Source organism: Anguilla anguilla, chromosome 3 (assembly GCF_013347855.1).
Source record: "Anguilla anguilla isolate fAngAng1 chromosome 3, fAngAng1.pri, whole genome shotgun sequence".
NCBI lineage: Eukaryota > Metazoa > Chordata > Actinopteri > Anguilliformes > Anguillidae > Anguilla > Anguilla anguilla.
Genome location: NC_049203.1, coordinates 18,078,057 through 18,099,107, shown reverse-complemented (window position 1 = coordinate 18,099,107; position 21,051 = coordinate 18,078,057). Strand labels below are relative to the sequence as shown.

General features: G+C 39.5%; 1 protein-coding gene across 1 annotated transcript; it reads right to left on the bottom strand.

The window, feature by feature from the left end:
• Positions 1–1,255: 1,255 nt before the first annotated feature.
• On the bottom strand, positions 1,256–19,524 carry stat4 (signal transducer and activator of transcription 4). The gene is made up of 25 exons (XM_035409505.1): positions 19,326–19,524; positions 19,021–19,059; positions 17,470–17,595; positions 16,803–16,938; positions 16,482–16,580; positions 16,308–16,400; positions 16,145–16,223; positions 14,573–14,658; positions 13,981–14,132; positions 13,535–13,693; positions 12,993–13,085; positions 12,622–12,681; positions 11,559–11,579; positions 11,226–11,316; positions 10,985–11,029; positions 10,201–10,284; positions 9,015–9,113; positions 8,230–8,365; positions 7,855–7,907; positions 6,581–6,675; positions 4,448–4,584; positions 4,079–4,270; positions 3,525–3,567; positions 3,296–3,422; positions 1,256–2,010 (listed from the first exon to the last, which is right to left on the bottom strand). Exons 3-25 carry the CDS (start codon positions 17,592–17,594, stop codon positions 1,987–1,989), a joined length of 2,229 nt encoding a protein of 742 aa, XP_035265396.1. The 5' UTR covers position 17,595; positions 19,021–19,059; positions 19,326–19,524; the 3' UTR covers positions 1,256–1,986.
• Between the last annotated feature and the right edge of the window lie 1,527 nt (positions 19,525–21,051).

Sequence of the window (21,051 nt, the reverse complement as noted above, 5' to 3'; positions counted from 1 at the left end):
TTTGCTATGTGTCACATTAAATAGAATGCAAAATGGTACTAAAGGTTTAATGTTTGCAGCAGGAAGACTGAATTTACAATGTTGCTGAATTAAATCAAACTAAATTAAATCATTGAGCTAATGAAAAATTCACAACCAGAGAAAATTATTATTTCAGACATATACAATATATTTATAAGCAGCTGATGGTATCACATGAGGTTTTGTATTAAAAGAATGTAAAATTACAACAGTTATTTCTAAATGTGTTACTCCCCACAGTAAGAGTAGAGGGAATTTCAAATCCTTTTGCAGTATATATTTTGTAATAGGTACACTTACATATGAGAAGCTCAGTGTTGGGTGGGTGGGGCATTGGGAAGTTACCAAAACAATAGAAATAATCATATAGAAATAAATGTGAGGGCACTGGGCTGGGGGAAGTGAATGGTGTAGGGCTACTCGGGGATGCAAATGAATGAAACACAAGGTTATGTTAATTTATATGAAATATTGGCTGTACTATTACCTTGTTAATTTCACCAGGATAATTAAGAGGAACTCAAGAGAAAAAAAGGAGTGGGAAGGGGTGGTGGGCCAAAGAAAATATTTAGCTGTAGCTTAGGAACACCAGTGATATTTAGTATTCAGGGACTGCAGGTTTGCTTTAAGTGTTCATGCTTCATCATAATCAGGTGACAGCAGCAGAATGATGGCTTAGTAGTTTAAATAACCACATCAGGGCATTATCACTTATATCTTTTTGAAGAAAGATTGTTTACACAGTGCAGTGCACACAATCATGCAACGGCCTAACCTGCAACTATCATTAGAAAACCATAATGTTAATATTATGGGAACATATTGAGACTGTAGAAGAGTACATTCACCTTGGCACAACCACTGGCTACAGACTTAACTGGAATACATGAAAACATTAACACTCTCAACTGTACAGTAACAATGTACCGGACAGAACATGCTACACCCTGTGAGGGTGTTGTGATAGTTAATGTTCACAACTATAAATGACAATTGTTTTGCAAGCAATTCTTTATATTAATGATTTTACCCACATTTTCTTCCCATTTTGGAATGCCAAATCTTATTTTAACAGTGCTCATTGCTACAACCTCCATGATGGATTCAGGAAATCTCGAACAAGCATGTTCTCTCCTCCAACAGACGCAATGTCAGTTACAGTGTTTCTTATCATGCCACGCAAATCAGGTTCACACAGACATGGGTCAGGACCAAAACTCATGAGACCAAGATATCTCCAGAAGTGTAAACACACGCTTTAATGAAAGTTTCATGTTGACATTTAGTTTTCCAGGACAAATATTATTAACCAAAAAAAAGATAATACAAAGAAAAAAAACATAACATGTCAACATAGCCAATTTGACTTTCTAAACATTCTAAACTCATATTTCAACATGCATTCCAACCACACAATGGGTATTTGTGGAACGAGGGTATTAGAAAATTTTGTCTGATACAATAGATTGTCATTTGATACCTTTAGTTGTAAAGAGAACCTAAATGCCTTGGCTCATTCTTATGAATGTTAAATGAATGTTTTAAAAGCAATAGCTATCTGCAGTATTTACAGTGAAGGGTCAACAGGAAAACACCTTTTATTTGACACCTGTGACTAATGTAAGTTCCGAAAGTTGTAATGCTGAGAATTTTTTTTACCCACGAAAATAATCGGTCATTCTCCTCTTTTGTCCTCTCTTTCTTCCTCCTTTATCCATCTTTCTTAGCAGCGACTGGCGAGCTGAAAATTGGTGGGGCGCAAAACTTTTCTTTAAACTAAGGTGGGTGGACACCGTCCACCTGCGTCCACCCCAAATTTAACCCCTGATTCTAACCCTCAAAGAAAAAAAGAAATGAGAGCTTATGTTCCTTTTCTCTCTGTCATACCAGAAGACAGAGATGAAGGTGTATCATTTCTGGAAGGTCACTGCACCAGGATGCATGCTGGAGGACCCGCGTTGCTTATCACTCTGAAAATGATAAACTCATCTGCAATCCAAAAAGGTTTTTGAATTATAAAACCATAATATATCATATTCAAATCACAAATTAATATAATTGTAATGTAGCTTTTTAATCTGAACACTGTCTTCTGTCACATTTTGAACACTGTCTTCTGTCATATTTTGCTTTTAATTCAAGTAAAGATTTACCTTTTTATATCTTTTAATAAATAACTTTTCACTCAAAACTAGGACAAAGCAGTAAACTATTTTTAAATACCCTGGCATTTAGCAGATGCTACAATCCAGAACAACTTACTAATTTTGTATTTGTTAAACACAATCAGTTTATACATACTGAAGCAATTAAAGTACAGTGCTTAATGGTACAACAGCAGTGCCCCACAAGGGAATCGACCCTTTGAGTTATAAGTTCAGTTCCCTAACTATTACGCATTATGGTCATGTGCATACAGAGTGTGGAAGTGACAGAGAGAACAGGTGTGCAGTGGTGCTGTTTTGAGTGCTGTGGTTAAGGTATGGTGGCCTATGGCATTGGAAATGATGGAATGCACTGTTCATCCCATTGTTGTTCCTCTATCATGTTTATAGTGCATGTTGTTTGTTAAAATGGTGTCATCGTAGCACCCTTTTTCGAGTTTTGTTCAGTAGGTTCTATTGTGCTTAAATGGGCAAACCGTTCCCACTACCAGGCAGGCTGGCTTGGATATTTTTTTTGTTTTGCCAGCCAAACCAACGTTGACAGATCTCCATTTTATTTTCCTTTGGTGCAATTCATGTTTTTCTGTTTTCCTCTCAACCGATGGATTCCCTTATATGATTATTGTGTTTTGCGAATATTGCATAGGTCTTCTTGATTGTAGGCCTAATATTATGTTAGCCAAAAAAAACTAGAGTGTTTGAACCTGTGTTGTTCAATCCATAACACTGCCAATGCATTGCATTTAGCAAAATGCTAGAAAATGTATTATATCTTAAATGATTCATTGTAATACTCACACAATATTTTATTGATATAAAAAATATGAGAATTTAAAGGTACTCTTTGGGGGGGGGGGGGGGTGTTAGTAATATAAAAAGACTATTTGAAGTGAGGGTGGAATATGCCTACAAGCCTTGTCAGTTGTACTGCCACATCAGTGCCTTGAATTTCTTTTTGTTTTTCAATTTGAATATTCCTCTGATTTCAAAGAGTACATGTGGGTGATCACTAATTACATACACCCACAATAAGGCTTTACTGTACCATTTCCCAGGGGGCTGTATGAACTGATTCCATTTTACCACACATTACATTTCAGATTGCACACCTCATTCTCACTCAACAGGTCATGCAGGAAGTTGGAAGGGTCCAAGGACTGGGAAATGGTATCTAGTGACCATGGTGACAGGACAGGCATCTCCAGGGGTGGAGAATCTGCAAGCCTGGAGTCAGAACTGGGAGATTGCACACAAAACCCTCTCAGGACACTTTGTAGTAGAAAACTAAAACCAACCATCTGAAATAAGAAAATCAAAGCAAAAGAAATGTCTACTTACACAATGGAGATGGGCATAAAATCAGACTGGAGGTAATCAAATGCTGTGGGGAGGGAAAATATCTTGTTCAGGTTTGCAAAAGTGAGTGCTTTTGAATTCAGTTTGTGAGATTAAGTGCTGCACTGTCTACCATTATAAAGTTGCTTGTGCACGCAGGACCTTGCAAGTTCATGCTTTGGCCTAGCCTGGTGTCACCAGACACCCCCAAGTCCAAACTGCTTAAGCAGGCTGAAAACCCAAACTTTCAAACTACAACCTCTCTCAATTTTGTATTTTTATTTAATTATTTAACTTTCAGCCAGTTATCTACAGAGCACACCCTGATTGGTGTTCTGGGGTCCTTTACTATTACGTTCTGAGTCAAACCTTTAACTGTAGCATGACAATATAGTATGTACAGTGACAGGCTGATTTGAATTTGTATACACTTTATGTTGAGTCAATGTGAATGAGTGTCTGTTAAACTGAGACAGCAAATGTGGAAGTCACTCTTCCTCTAAGATAAGCAGTGAGGCCTGTGTTTGGGTTGGACCCACTCAGACCAGATGCCTTGCCTGCAACCTGCTGTTTAATGCAATGTTTCCCAAAGGCCTCCTCCATGGGGATGTGTGGGTACAGAAACTTCAGCGGGTTTTCGGACAGGACACCATTGTTGATCAGCTTGTATTCGCGAACGATGTTGGCGAAAGGCAGAGTGCTGAGGCGTTGTTTTGTATAAGGGACAACCGAACTGAGCTTTACGTTTCCTGAAAGAGATGCACAATTAACTGCATAAAACTACAAATGTGCACATTGTCTGAAAGAGGAGGAATTAATGAGTTTCAGTCCTTTCAGCTTGAGAGGACCTCTGTCATATTTTGCAGATTACACTGGCTGTAACTTTGCAGCTGTGATGGATGGAGCTGTGATAGTGGGTCACTCACGGTCATTGCACTGGTCCACCCAGGTGAAGGTGATCCCTCCCAGATGACTCTCGCTGAAACGCAGCAGAAAAGTCCCCACCTCCCTGTCCTTCAGCAGAATCCGCTCTCGCTCCTTAGTCACAAATCCCATGATGCACCTGCATTAACAGTACCGTACTCAACTTGGGTCTGTGCATATCACATCTCCAACCATATTCTAATGGAAAATCAATGGCTTATGAGTGTATACAAAAATAGATGATCTGGTCTGAAACATGCCAGCAACTCTCTTGATCGGTAAAAAAGCTAATTGACTTGTATGTGAGACTGATCAGCACCGTGGAGTGGTGTTCAAGCGTATATATATATATATATATATATATATATATATATATATATATACACACTCCAAGGCAAAAAGCTTTTAATGGTCTTAATAACAAATCATTGGTCAGGAAATTAGCAAGAATTAAACAAATAGATAAAATAGACTAAGTAACTTAGTATGGGATAGCTTTTCCCTTCGATTTCTTTAAATGTTTAGGCCTTATGGGTAAACTTGCGGACAGCTTTTTACAGAAAGAAGAGTCAATGTTGTTCCATCCAATTTTGATGGCTTCAAACAGTTGACGAGTAGTTGAAAAATGTTTCCTGGTTAGTTTGTGTTTAATGTGAGACCAAATATTCTCTATAGGGTTCAAATCTGGACTCTGACCAGGCCAAAACATGAGTCTGATGGACTTGTTCTCAAGCTACTTTTTGGTGGTCTTTGCAGTGTGGGCAGGAGCATTGTTTTGTTGAAAAATAACATCTGATCATTCCTCTTTAGAAAACAACTTTTCAGGTGTGGGAAGCAAGCCTTTCTGCAATATTATCCTGTATTCCAAAGCATTAATTGACTTTTCACAGTGAAGCAGCTCACCAGTACCAGCAGCTGAAAAGGCTCCCCACACCATGACACCTCTTCCTCCATGCTTAACCGTGGTAGAGATGCATTCACTATTGTATTTCTCACCAGATCTTTGAAGACACCTCTCTGGAGCATCACCATGCAACTCAAATCGTGATTCATCACTCCACACAACTCTGCTGAACCACTCGGAATCAAACTTTACATATTCTGCTAAAAACTTCATTCTGTCTTCGATGTTTTTCTGAGACAGCAATGGCATTTTAATACATCTTCTAGACATAAAACCTGCATTAGATAACCTTCTGTATTGATCTTCTCGAAAGAGTCTTGTTTTCTGAGGTCTTGAATTCTGCTGACAGTTTTTGTAGGCTTTTTTCCCTGTCTTTGAGAACTGTAAACTTCAGCAGGTGGTCATCCCTGCATGATGAGGCTTTGGGCCTTCCAGATCTTTTCTTTCTGGCAACATTACCTGTTGTTTCAAAGCGTTGACCTATTCTCTTAATAGCTGATAAAGAAATAGAGATTTCCTCTGCTTTCTTGTTAATTTCAGAATAGCTACAGTTGGCCTGACGAAGACCAGCTATGCGGTTTCTGACAGCAACCCCTGCATGATATTTTGTTTTTTTTGGAGCAGATTTTCTGTTTGGGGAAAAGCTAGAAACAGGGAAGTTCACTTATATAGTCTTCACCTTTGCGTACAAGAAGACTATATAAGTGAACTTCCCTGTTTCTAGCTTTTCCCCAAACAGTTCACTGCAGCAACAGTAAACGAGCAAATGGTGGCACAGGAGGTCTCAGGAGTGCATTTGTTTAGTTCTTGCCAATTTTCTGACCAATGATTTGTTGTTAAGACCATTAAAAGCTTAATATTTTGCCATTTTTTCCCCAGGAGTGTATATATATATATATATATATATATATATATACACACACACACACATATATATAAATTGTCACCAGCCCATGTGGCACCCCAGGGAGATGCGGCAGTTCCGGGAAACACCGTTGGTTGCCGCATGGAGAGAGAGAGTGCACCCACGCCAACACAAAAATCAAAGAAACTAATATCCTTACCCTTCCCCCTTTTTTAAGCTCTTGGGCTGATTAATTAACGCAACCCAGGTGCGCGTGCTCTCTCTACCAGCCAGCGCAGATGAGACCAATCCGCTTCTCCAGCAGACTGAATGCTATAATTATGTATATAGGCAACTATTAAAAAACTTTGTCTTTCAGACTCTCACCCATCCATCCAGAGATTCTGCAGGTATTTCTTGATGAATTCCAGGATGGAGTCCAGCCACATCCAAAAAGTGAAAGACCTCCCAGGAAGGTTCTCCTGAAAAACGTGAGGGGCCACATGTGCTCACAAAGCTGAATATAGAAACACTTCTAATGCTGAAGAGATAATACATTAATTTATAGTGTCCTTGTGGGTTATTTTTCAAATACTATTCAGTGACCTGAGTCCTTCATCTCCACAAGTCTCATACAGTGAGCCCAATAATGTTTGAGACAAAGATATATTTCTTTTCTTGATTTGGCTCTGTACTCCACAATTTTAGATTTGTAGTCAAAAACTTCACATGAGGTTAAAGTGCACATTCTCAGCTGTTATTTAAGGGTTTATACACTTTGGTTTCACCATGTAGAAACTACTGCACTTTTTACACACAGCCCCCCATTTCAGGAGACCATAATGTTTGGGACGTATTAATATTGTGTAAATTAAAGTAATTAGGTTTAGTAGTTTGTCACATATAATTCCATGCAATGACTGCTTTAAGTCTGTGACCCATAGACATCACCAGGTGCTGAGTATCTTCTCTGGTGATGCTCTGCCTGGCCTGAATCTTCAGCTCCTGCTTGTTTCAGGGGCTTGTTGCCTTAAGTTTTCTCTTCAGCATATGAAACATATCAGTTGACATGACGATCAAGTGACTGCCTTGGCCAGTCAAGAATTTTCCCGTTTTTGGCTTTGAAAACTTTGTTACCTTAGCGGTTTGTTTGGGATCATTGTCTTGCTGTAGGATGAAGCACCATCCAATGAGTTTGAAGGTATTTGAACCAGAGCAGATGCAACATATCTGTACGCTTTAGAATTTGTTCTGCTGCTGCTATCAGAAGTTACATTATCAATGAAGACTTAGTGCTGTGGTAGCCATATATGCCCAAACCATAAAACCCCCACCACCATGTTTCACAGGGGTGCTTTGGATCTTGGGCAGTTGCTTTTGGCCTCCACACTTTAATACAGTCATCAAGTGAATCTTGGTCTCAGCTGTCCATAAGATTTTTTTTCCCCCAGAACTCTCCAGGCTTTTAGGTGCTTTTTAGCAAATTGTTGTTGTGGCTAGCTAATGGTTTGCATCTTGAAATGTAGCCTCTGTAGTGCTGTTTGTGAAGTCTTCTGTGATCAGTAGTCACTGACATATCCACACCTTCCTCCTGAAGAGTGATTCAAATGGAAGATGTGTCAAGGCATTACTGCAATGATGTGGTTATTTCAGTCCCTTACCTTACAGAACATAGCCCAAGAAACTTGACAGTCATTGTAGGAGGCCTGTGGACCTGCAGGGAAGTATATATACAATCTCAAAAAGCATTGTGTCAGCAAGACCTTAACACACAATTTAACAGCACTGTTTTATGAGACTGCTCCCAGACAGCACAGACATTGTGAGGGAATTTACATCATTAACATGTTGGCAACAGTCATCTTGCAGCAGTCATATCCGTTCAGCTTTTTGTGGAATTAATGACAGCTGACAAACATCCCAAAGTCGCAAGAGTTCAGAACTGGAGTTCAGCATTTTCCAGCCATTTTACATAAGTGTGTTCCAAGAAAACTGGATAAAACGGATGTGTGAATGTGTAACATTGGCTGACTCACCCAGAAGTTTATTTCCCAGCATGCTCAGCTGTTCCCTGTTGAGCCCAAGCCCGACAAAGGAGGAGAACTGCCAGTGGAGAACCTCAGACAGCTGAGCCCAGGTGCAACTTGACGGGCTAGTAAAGAACAACAGATTCTGGGCAAAGCAAAGGATTGGGGGGGGGTTAGAAGGCAGAAAACAAAGGAGAGAAATGGTTCAGTGACAGAGGAGGAAAAAAGGAGAGGGGGTAATTCATTTAAAGGAGACAAAAAGAATGGGGGGGTCAACAAAATTTTGAAAATGACAAATGGATTCAAGTGTCAAAAGTCAGGATGAGTCAAAAGTCAGGATAAGCCATTATGTGAGACATGCAATGTACTGCCTAAATGGAAGTTTGAGTGATTTCAAGCAGAAATACCATGAAACCAAACTGGTGTCACTTAGGCCCCGTTCATACTTGCATTTTCGTTATTAACTGGCGTCGCACATGTTCGGTGTCCCTACACACACATATATTTTGTGTACACTGAGTTGAACGTACTGTCTGGTTTCAGGGAATGAAATGAAGTCAGGAACCTTTGCACAGTTTACTGTGCATCTGCTACCAGTCGTCAACTTCTGTTCTCATTTATATTCACACAACCAAGCTTATTTGCATAGAAACAAGAGTCAACTTCGGTAGTCGCTACAGTTACTACTAGTTGCCACTCTCATTCATAACCGCACTGTTTGAATACCATATTAAGCACTAAAATGAGGAGTGACAACTGTATTTAGCTGTAATGTGAACGGGGCCTTAGATTACCTTGGGTTCTTCGTTCAGCATGTTGTACCACATGATTGAGGCCCTTCCGTTGGCCATTTGGATGAGATTGGAGATGACCACCAGGGGAAGTGAGTGTGTCTGGAGAGGAGAGGCAGACCAGAATCAACAGTAATAATTTACTGCACGTATATAGCATTTTTCATCTGAGGATCCCAGTGCTTTGTTGTAAAAAGGGGACTGCGAAGGAGTCAGCTCAACGGCCACCAATATGTAGCCTATAATCCTATCTGAATTTGGGAAGGTGCATACTGGCTCATCTGTTTGCTGAAACGCACAGGTCCTGAATCCACTTTCTGCCGATCTGTGCAGGTACTGCATCAGAGGACTGCGCTGATGGCACAGGTGGAGAAGGAAGACTGCAGAAGGCCCCCATTAACCAGAGGGGTCGCTACTGCGCCATGAAGAAGGGACTGTGTGGGCAAATTAAAACCCTCGATCCTGGGGTCAAGCTGTAGTCTGTTACCGTACAGATCCAGAGGTGGGGAGATCTTTTACTTTAAAAAGTAAAAGATCTCCCCAGTATTTTCTTCCAGTCACCTGCATTTGCTAATTAGCACAATTCTTCAGCCTGAATGTAGAACTAATTTGTAAAATCAGCTGGCTGAGTTCATGGCAGGACTTTTACTTTATGACCCATCTTAATCCCGTCTTAACTGCGGGGTGAGTCCTTGCACTCCGCACAGGTACCTAGCTGTGAACACCTCATGTGCGTTCTACCAATGTTTCACCTTACAATTATCATTGTGTGTTGGCAGCACAGCTCACATGTAGCATGTTACAAAAAGCCAGAAAGTATTTAGAAATTATAAGAGAAATCTTTCATGCACAAACCAAGTTAATGATCCTTAAAGAGAGTATCTATAAAGCACATTCCTTTTTTACATTTTAAGCATTTTAGTAAATGCTCTTTTCCAGAGAAAATTACAGGGTGTATTTTTCCATGTAAAAATCATGTCTATAAATTTTAATATTTTATAGCATTTTACTAAAGCAATTCAGGATAAGTATTGTTTAATCATACAACAGCAGTGTCTTCCCTGGGAACTGAATCTACCACCAAGGAGTTACAATATCAGTTCCCAAAACATGATGCTACCTCCACCCAAACAATTACCAGTTTAGCTTATATTATATTAGACCGAAGGGAACATAGAAGGGTACTGACCTCCAAGTCAACTGTTAGGCCTCGTATGCAGAACTGGGCCTGGTAGCTGATAGCATGGAGCTCCTCTGTTACTGTGAGAAAACTCTGAGAAAAAACAAGTGTGTCCTAACAAAGACGAACTACGTAGAGTGATCAGCTAAAACGCCCCAACCACAAACTGATTGGATGGGCTGAATATTCACATTATTATGCATTTGTGTATTCTAATGTGATTAAAAATAAAATATAGAAGTGGATATGCAAATGGCTGCATGAAACTGGTATGTCTATGGACCATCTAAATACCAGCTGTGATTTTCATCTGTTTTTGCCAAAATCTCTTTGTCAGTTCATATAACAGACAACATGTTGAATTCACTGAAAAATGGTTGTTCTGATAGCTATTATGCCAGAGCACCTACAGTTAACTCACACTTCCATTGGTGATTCCAGTTCAAGTCTGAGCAGCACTTCAGTCAGGTGATCTTTAGTCAATTGATCTGTCAGTGTAATACTGCCATCTATTGTTCTTCATGCGTAAGTGAAATCTAAATATTGATTTCCAGGGTTTTAGCGCAAGAGGGACATGAATTCAGAAAATAATATATAGATGTTCATCTTTTACATGAGGATAACTGAGATGCACGCTAGTGCACCGATTGCTAAAGACAGAACTATAGACAAAAGGCCTAAACAAAAGCTGGATTCAGCTCACATCTGGACTCCTTCTCTCCCACCTCCTGTCACTGCTTTAAGTGAGATATAAATACTATTTCACTGCAGAAGGATTGTGTGTTTGTCTCACCTCATGCCCCTTCACTCCATTTACAGACTTCTGCTCTCTCAGCTCCTACAGGGAGCAAACCGCGATTGTGTCATTTTGCATGAGAAGTTTTTGAGAAGTTGCTTTTGTTGCGGAATAAGAGTTCAGGCTTAGATTTAGGCAGACCTAGGTTACATTACTGACAGTAGTTCTAGCCAGGACCTGAGTCTTTGTGTGAGCATTATTCCGTGAAACTGTTAAACAGGAAAAAGGCTGATGTTACCAGGCGTTTGAACTCTGCAGAGAGACAGCCATTTGATGACTCAACATCCATCACTTTTGTATTATTGCCTGACATGGTGAAGTGTCGGCACCTGTACAGGTAAAACAATATTTATTTTTAAAAAAACATATTTTATAATGTATTTCATTGTGGTGAAATGGAAACTACAATTTCCCCCTAGCTTATTGTTGCTTGGGAATACTGATTTTCTGAAATGATTGACACAACTTCCCAGTTCTGCTTTCACAAGTTGGCATCTGTAGCAATAGACTAACTTCAGATATGGCTAGTAATTCAAGATCAGGGAGAAAACGTAAGGAAAGATATACTCACACTCGGTTAGGGGGTGGGTCCCTAAGAAAATGGAATGGGAGAAATATAAACCCTCAGTCGGTACATGTATGGCAAGCAGTTTTAGCTTTAATTCATTTCTAGAGGATTCAATTCTAACCAGTTAGAATGAAAAATCTTGATATCATAAATTCAATTGTAACTAGTTATAATGTGTATTTCTGACAACTGGTTAAAATGCATATTATTGATATCGGAAATTAAATTTTAACTAGTTAAAATGCCAATTCTTGATATCGGAAATTCTATTTTAACTAGTCAGATTGAAAATGTTTTTCTCATTCATTTCAATTGGAGTTGGAATTTGACCTAGTTAAAATGCCAATTTCTGATATCAGAAAATCAATTACTGATATCAACAATATAATTTAAACTAGTTAAAATACCTATTTCTGATATCATGAATTCAATTTTAACTATCAATTTTAAAATTGGAATTCTTGATATCAATAGTAGAATGTAAGCTAGTTTTAATTAGAATGTCCCATTTTAACTAGTTAAAATACAATTCTTGATATCAAGAATTCCTATTTTAACTAGTTAAAATTTTATTCTTGATATCAAAAATGAAAGGTCTCATTGAAATGAATAGGGAAAACGTGTTCGATTTGATAATTGCCACAATCATTTAGGAAGGAGATATAAATAATTAGTGAAATCCGCTGGCTGAATTCATGGGTAGAAGAAACACGTTGTTAATACTATTATCAAAACTCCAGGGATTTAAAACTGGAGCAGAATTGCCATACATATCAGCTCACAGCAACTCAGATAAATCAACGTTTAATGCTATTATAATGGCCTCTCTGAGGCCAATATATATTTTCTAGGTTATGTTCACAGATTATGATTTATTATAATCTCAGGGGAAAATAAAACGCCACAAGCAAAAAAGTCATGAGCGCAAAAAGATATTTAATGATAGGGCAAAAATTTAGGCTCCATTGTGATTTCCTCATTAGAAAAAATAGCATACCTAATTCAGTAAAATATTGGGTGATATGGTGTCATTTTAGCCCACACTCTTCTTATTTAATGAACTTACTTGTCAAATGTTATCTTGACTCTTAGCTGATAGTCCACCTCGGGTAGTTTAACCAACAATCTGAAAAATAAAATGTGTTAGGGGAAGATCGCAACAAAGGACTTGCAGTATTCAAAATCAAAACAATAAAATGAGTATGTTGTATGTTGAATTTTCACTAGTGCAAATAAGTTAGATTCCCTTTCTGAAGACATTTTACCAAAGAGTCAAGTGTCTAACTCCCAGGTCCAAATCCTTGAATCTGTGCTTTAACAAGTACATCCATAAACTGTAGCCAGGTTGTTATCCTTCTGTGGTGGAGAGATGCACAAGACTGTTTTTTTCTGGAGAAGATGTGTTGGTGTCAAAGCTTCTGTTGGGATTTCTCTCACCTGACCTTGGTGGAAAACTGGGTCGTAGTCTTTATGACAAGAGGTTTCTCAGACAGGTTGGACAAGCAGGGCTGCAGTTCCACCACAAATGAGCTGTGGAGTGATGTCACAGTGACACAACATGACATCATATCACAAGTATGCTCAGATTGAACGGCCCTGTCATTGAAACAGCACCACACTTTCACAGAATATTACTCATCAATGATGGCTTGGAATGACATGAAGTAACCCACGTTTAGTTGAACCCCACTTTTGACAAGATGGGATATTGCATATCACCTTCAAATACTCCCTGTCTGGATATACAAAGAGAGATGTTCTGCATAACATGTATCATTTACCCATTTGAGGTGATAGGCAAGTGTTTTGTGTACCTGTATATAAGCTTATGGTAAGTGTTGTGTGTATCTGTTTATGAGGTCATAGGTAAGTGTTGTGTGTACCTGTTTATGAGGCCAATAGTAAATGTTGTGAGTGTATCTCTGGGTGGGTGAGTGCTTCCTGTACCTTGATGAGGTGGTACATTACAACTACAGTACCTTTTAATGAGGAGAGAGATAAGGTGATTGACCACTTCCTCTAGTTGAGCTCTTTGCTGGTCAACAGGGTTGCCCTCATAGGTGACTTTCCTGACCAGCTCCTGCAGTTTGTCCAGTTGTCGTTTGATCTGGAACAGGCTCTGAGCTGTTAGTGTGAACCTGCACAGCAAAGACAAAGTGGAATCAAGCTGCCTTCAGTGCACCTGCCATACTGAATGATCCCAGTGTTGAAGCCAGGCTCGACTGACAGTCACAAAGTCATTGCATATATACTGTAAGCATGTGTGAGTGCATGTGTGTGTATATTGTAGGGACAGATCTAGAAATTTTGCAGTGGAAAAAATATGAGAAAGGGCCCACTCTGCATGCATGTGTGCATGTACAGCATGTGTGTGTGTGTGTGTGTGTGAGTGTATTGTATGTGTTTATGGGGGTTGGTCCTGTACCAGTTCTGGAGCAGGTCGAGTTCAGTTGCTGATGGTCCCCCGATGCAGGCAATCTGCTGACGCCGTTTCCAATCATTCAGCTCAAGCGCAAGCTCAGAATTCATCAGCACATCAATGTCTCTGACAACCACTGTGATTTCAGTAAGGACCTCCTGTAAACGGACCCCACCCATCCCACCTCATTGGGCTAGCATCACAGCAGCTGATCATCCATATTCATACTTTCTGAATAATGCGTAATCTGACAACCCCTCAACCTAAACACACAATCCTGTCATAAACATGCAGGCCATTTCTCTCCATGCATAGAGGTCTGGAACAGGACTGTGAAGGAGTGGCCCTTCACTAGCTTACTAATTGTTTAATTGATTTTATTTAATTGTTTAATTGAATTTAATTTGTTAATTTGAGGCAATTGAAACCAGGAGCAATTGATTGGCTCAACCTATTTAAGGACTGTCAGTAGGGGCAGAGGGGAAGAGGTGAGCCACTATGATCATTTGTTCTGCTGGTGCTTTTTAAAAATAAATTATTCGTCTTTTTCAAGTCCTTGGTTTCTCAGTTGTTTTTAAGCCTTTTTACAAGGACCCACCTTCCGTTTACAGTCTACTTCACTGAATACCTCTTGCAACTTAAAGGCTTCCTCTTTCAGAAACCCTGGAGTTCCATTGGCTGGATCTGAGAAGAAAAAAAAGGCCAGCATTCAGTATGTTCTACAGGTGGGTGGGTGAGATGGACAGGTGCAGATTTCTTGCATGTTGTATGAAGTGATAACAGAGACTGTATAGTGAAGCATTAAAGCAGGTTTTTCCAATTGCATAGTATTGTGAGCGGGAGAGCATGATTAGTCATTGTGTACCTGTTGGTGGAGCACTCAAGCTACAGGTAGATGCAAGTGCAAAGTAATGGTTAGGGAACTGGGCTAGTAACTCCAAAGTCGTAGGTTCAATTCTCAGGCAGGAATATAAAAATACATGACTTATGAGAATCGACCCATCTAAGGTTGCCACTTACCTACAAACTCATGTCTAGCTCTTCATTAAGCCTGCACAAAAACCCCTAGGGCCTCTGTTACATGTACACCTAATTAGCAGGTGAGTAAATCTAAGCACAGTTGGGACAGTATTTTCGCAGTATTTTACCAGTTGTGATTATTCCAGTTTGTTTCACATTTTTATTTTTCGGCAGTCTTTTATTCCAGTTTAATTCCTGTTATGTTCAAATGTGTTAATGTTTCTCATCGGTATTCTAAATACTACATGAGGTGCTAGAAATGGTCTATAATGTGCTGCCTGTTGTGTGCTGCTTTAGCACGAGCCTACCATTGTAAACACTGAAATTCACCAGCTGCAAAGCAATGCCCTCATTCCTCTGGGGATATCAGCCAGATCCAAATGGCGATTAATCCCCTGCAGTTTGGGTCTCCCTAGATACTGGTTTAAAGATAATGATTAATTTGTGGCTGGCGTAATTTAGCAAACTACCCTCGTCGTGTGCAACTTTATGAGAACTGTTGAATGAATGCACTGGTTTTTCTCAGTTTTCTGAGTGACATAAGAGCTCTGTGCTATAAGCTACCAGTCCCAGTCCTTCATACAAGGACTAACAATTTACTTTGATGTCAGTACAATTTTATGTTATTTTTTTTATCTAATGTAACATTAGCTGGTAAGTGTTTGGTGGAGGTACTATCATGTTTTGGAAACTGGGCTTCAAACTCCAAGGTTTCATATTCCGTTTCCATGGGAGGCACTGCTGTTGAAGTCAAAGTACTTAACCCCTTGGCACAGATGCCAAATCTGGCCAATCCTTGCTCATTTCGGTAGTGTTCTATTTAAGGCTTATTAACTCCAGATGTGAGCATCACATAGCTTAAATGAAGCAAGACACTTGTACCATTTACAATAATAATCAAAATAATTAATAAATTATATTTTATATTCACAATTTAGGTAGAAATAAAGTGAATGCAATTATCTTGGCAAAATGCAAACTAAAGGAGAACAGAGAGATCACATATATAAAACAGGTACAAGTATACATGTCCTGGATCATAAACTCCTCGAGCACAAGAATGGAAAATCTCAGGATGATATGTGGAACTACTAAAGATCTATGTAGCAAAACATTGAGAGCAATGGAGTGTGCCTTGAGAATTGCCTACCTCCAGAGAAGACCTTTCTGTATCGGGAATCAAAGTCATCTTGCATGTCCTCCATAACCTTCATATTCTGATCCAATCTCTGTCGACAAAGGAGGAAAGCTATGACTGTGCTATCCACTTAGCAAAAGACACATACCTGGCCAGCAGGTGAGGTGGCTCTTACCTGTACTGAGCACCTGGTGATGGCCACCTGGGTATCTATGTACTTGTGTCTCTCAGGTACCAGAGAATTCTGCATAGACATTTCCTGGGATCCCTGATGGCAACAGGAAAACTGATATAACAGGACTGCATAATGCTTTATAAACAACAGAGCACACCTCTGAGTGAACTGTACCTGCTCCATTTCACTGGCCATTGCGATTATCCGTCTTTCCTCTCTCAGAAAGCTGGCTATTACACTGGCCATGTATAAGGGGCTGTCTTTGTATGTTTCCTGAGAGGGAGAGAGAGCATGAGATTTGTTGTGTTGCTCTTGTACTAGATTTCCCTAAAGTACAAAAAAGTTTCAATTTGCCATTGAACTGTTGGTCCCATATAACTCCTTCTCCTAGCCAAGCTATCTGCAGTGTATATGGGTAAACGGGTTATTGGCTGGTGGGTAGAGTACTGCTTGGCTGGGAGGAAGCTCAACCCCCAGTATCCTGAGCAAACTGGCCTGCAGCTGTTGGTTGATTCTCTTCAGCGTGTGCCTGTGACAAAAGCTCTGCTGGTGAGAGCACTGCTTTTCAAGCTCAGCCAGAAGGCTGGAGGTCAGGACCACAGCCATAGGCTCATGGTTTGAGGCCGTATCCCTGAGAAAACATAAACAAACCGAAAAAGGTTGGAAAAGCATTTCAATGTTTACAATGCCTCTGGTAATCAGTAGTTGTTTTATCCCTAATGACTTTAAAGGTCTGAGATCCAGGAAAAATTCCAGTACACACATACATGCATGCATGCATGCACACACACATACGCGCACACACACACACATATTGTTCATTGTGAAAGGACACAATTTTTCTTGTTTGGCTCTGTACTCCAGCACATTGGATTTGAAATAAAACAATGAATATGAGGTTACAGTGCATACAGTGCAGTCATCTTTACATCAAAGGTATTTTCATCGATTCTTCCATGCATTTAATAGGGCCCTAGATTTCAGCTGCAGACAACTTGTAGCACAACTTGTAACTTTATAGCACAGTCTTCCAGGAACAAGGGTAGCACAACAGGTTTTACCAGTTTGAATTAAGGCTTCAAGCTGCTGGTGGAAGTTGTGCTTGAGTCTTCAACATGCATAAAAATCAATATATTAGGATCTGACACTTGTGAACACCAACCAGTTCTGGCTCTCAATCCACGTGGCTAGCTCTTCCCGCACCTCCATGGGAAAGTTGCTGTACAGGCTGGCTACTTGCTCCTGAAACCTGACGTCGAGCTTCTGGACCTCTTCCCATTGATTCATTCTGCACATGCAATGGTACTTCAGAATACATACAAGAACTCAACATTAAATACATGTAACGCCCCACATCCCCTCAGTTAAAGAACATCCGTTTTATTAGGATTTCATGTTATATTTCAGTTTCTCGTAAAGGCATAGTTACATTGAAATGGGGGCGACATAGCTCAGGAGGTAAGAGCGATTGTCTGGCAGGCGGAGGGTTGTCGGTTCAAACCCCACCCTGGGCGTGTTGAAGTGTCCTTGAGCAAGACACCTAACCCCTAACTGCTCTGGCGAATGAGAGGCATCAATTGTAAAGCGCTTTGGATAAAAGCGCTATATAAATGCAGTCCATTTACCATTTACCATTTACCAAATGTAAATGCTTACATTGAAAGGGAATTTAATTTGCAGAGATATTTACAGTATGGCAATAGATAAAATAATCAACAAATTGCACACAAAAGTATAAAATACACACTGTTCATGTTTATTACTACTGTTACAACTAATAATCCACCCATCCAAAATCTATACCCGTTTATCCTGTTCTGGGTCGGGGGGTGCTGGAGTCTATCCCAGCATGCATTGGGCGAGAGGCAGGGCAATCTATCGCAGGGCTTTATGTGAAAAGCCACGCCCTCCCCAATATTCATTGGCTCATAGTGGCATTGTTTTTTTAACTTTTCAAAAATCCAATTAATTAATTAGTAGACATTGCTCCATATATTATGTATACCAAGTTTCATGCAGATCGGTAAAAAATCCTAGGAGGAGTTCTATCGTTTATAGTTTTGCATACAATTCAAAATGGCGGAAAATCTAAGTAACCGGAAGTGATGGGCCCTTGCGGCAAATTTGTTCCTCATGAGGAGTGGCATATGTGTGCAAAATTTCATGATTCTAGGTCAAACGGGGCATGAGATATGCCTGTTCAAAGTTTGCTATTTCAATCGCATGCTACAGCGCCCCCCTTTGGCCAAGCGATGTAAATTTTGTTTCATGGCCTGTTGGCATAATCCTCTCCCATTCTGCAAACTTCAGTAAAAACCGAACAGCCGGTTATAGGGGCTGCCATAGACTTCCATGGGGAGAATAATAATAATAATAATAATAATAATAATAAGGTTCCGTCGCCCTTCAGTGCTTGGCCCCGTAATAATAATAACAAGGAAGTTGTTAGTGCTAGGCAGCGGCTTAGGCATCATTCCGAACAATAGTGCTGAACTACTGAACTAAAACCTACACAGTAAAATGTCCAGTATTAATTCAACGCTTACACATACCAGAGTGGGACCAAATGTTATATTTTAAGAGTTGAATTAACTCTGTTAGAGTTTAATTAAGGTTGGACATTTACTTTTTACTAAAAATGGAATCCTTATAGCACGTCACAATATTTATACATTCAAAAATAATACGTTTTCTATTTGATAAATGTGCATACCTGTTTTCCTGGCGAGATAATTTCAGCAACTCTGCAACCCTACAATCAGAAAGAAAATAAATCTTCCGTCGCGTCCAGGTTTAATGTGGTGATAGTTACAGTTTACCGAAGTATTCCTTCTCGCGTGCAGTCCGTACAAAGTATAGGCAACAACAAAGTAGAATTACTCAGTCATTAGTATACTTTTCTATGAATGAGTCGCGATTTAAGAGGTACATGAATAATGTATACAGTTCAACATGCGGAATATCCTTTCGAAAAAACGAAACGCAAAACAACCGGTCATGTATTATTCGCAACTTCACCTGTGCAAATAGTGTGTGACTTGGCACCCTTTTCAAAACCAATCATCTTTTTATAGGCGGTTCTTACGATCATTTCCACAAAATGTCTTAGAACATTCCTGTAAAATCAGCGTAAAGTCCCTGTGTTAGCCAATCACAAGAACTGGCAAGGGTTGTATTATAGGAAGGCACTAGATCAGCAGTGTGAACTAGCGACAGTAAGGACTTTCGCGCGGGTCTGAAAATTTCAAAATAAAAGTCCGACGATAAAACCACTGTTACGTTCAACATAATGAAATTAAGGACAAATCGGACTGCAGTTGTCCTAAAATATGAACTATTCGTTTTCTATTTGTACAATATTAAAACAACTTCGATTTTAAACACAGACATTGTAAAACTATTCACAACACTAATATTAATTACAAACAAATCTGTCTTCATTTTTTCCCTACATTTTTAACAATGACAATGCAAAAATTTTAAAGGAGAATTGAAGATAAAATACACCCATTACTTTTAATTATTATTGCAATATCTAATACAACATTACATCAGTACATGAGTTTAACTGAATGGTAAGGGAAGAATTAGAGTAATTTAAAATGCATTACTTCAACATTCTGTGCTACCTTGTAACATCAACTATGCGCTGCTGCCTCCCCTGGACATGTTGTCTCAATGATATGGGGGTGTTTTGAATACCTTGGACCCTCCACTCTTCAGATATGGTGTCACTTATATCACATAAGCGTCATAGAAAATGTGGCTGGGGTTTGAACCGAATTTCATTCAGTTAAATCTCAATTGCTTTCTGATAGCATAACAGATAACATGCTCTGCTGCCTCCCCTGGACATGTTGTCTCAATGAAATGGGAGTGTTTTGAAAACATGTTATCATGTTATCTGTTGTGCTATCAGAATGCAATTGTGATTTAATTGAATGACAAATATGCTGGAATCCGTTTTATATTCTCCTAAAAAAAGCAAGATCATGGTATTTCATATTTAGACTTACTGCACTTCCAAGAATCAACATGGCAGAAATATAAAGAAAGCTTTATAAAAATACACTGCCTTTTTAATTGGCATTATAATTATAACAGAGTATTTTTACATGTCAAAACGTCGCTAGTTTAGAAAATAAACTTTGATATACACGTTTCTCGCTTTCGCGCAGGCAGACTTTTATTTTGAACGATTTCCGACGAATCTGCCGTCTTACTGTCGCTCACTGTCGCACATTTCACGGAACTCACTAGATCGTATATGGCAACTGGAGAGGGTGGGAGGGGCCACGCGGCTGCGATCAGAGTTTTTTTTAAGTTTTCTTCGAAAACAGGATGCATTTCCTGTTGCACAGTGCAGGACAATCGGCCGATTTTGGGTCCTATTTGTCTGCCCCAACTTTCAGGGTTGCGTTCCACACTTAAACCTGGTCCGATTATCTTCGCAGATTATCCTGTAGTGTGAGGTGTTTACAGACGTAATTTTAACCCTCTATTTTCAAATGGTAAAGGAGGCAAAATCGACAACATTTTACATCAACATCTTATTAGCACTAATAGTCTACACGTTGTACCCTTGATCAAGGTACTTAACCTGAGTCAGTTGGTGCTAGAGGTACTTAACCTGCAACCTGCTTCGGTATATATTCAGCTGTATAAATGCCATGTAAATGCTATGTTTAAAAAGTTGCTCTGGATAGTAATGTAACAATGTGAGTTAAAGCATGCCAGCTCAATA

Bases quoted from the DNA above. Each gene is read 5' to 3' on its own strand.
- stat4 (XM_035409505.1), bottom strand. From the start codon at position 17,594: ATGAATCAATGGGAAGAGGTCCAGAAGCTCGACGTCAGGTTTCAGGAG. The intron at 16,581-16,802 runs GCCAGTTTGCTC...TCTCCCTCTCAG, and splicing joins GAATCAACCAACAGCTGCAG to GAAACATACAAAGACAGCCC. The intron at 11,317-11,558 runs GTGAGTATATCT...TTACCTGTACAG, and splicing joins GACCCACCCCCTAACCGAGT to GTGCCGACACTTCACCATGT.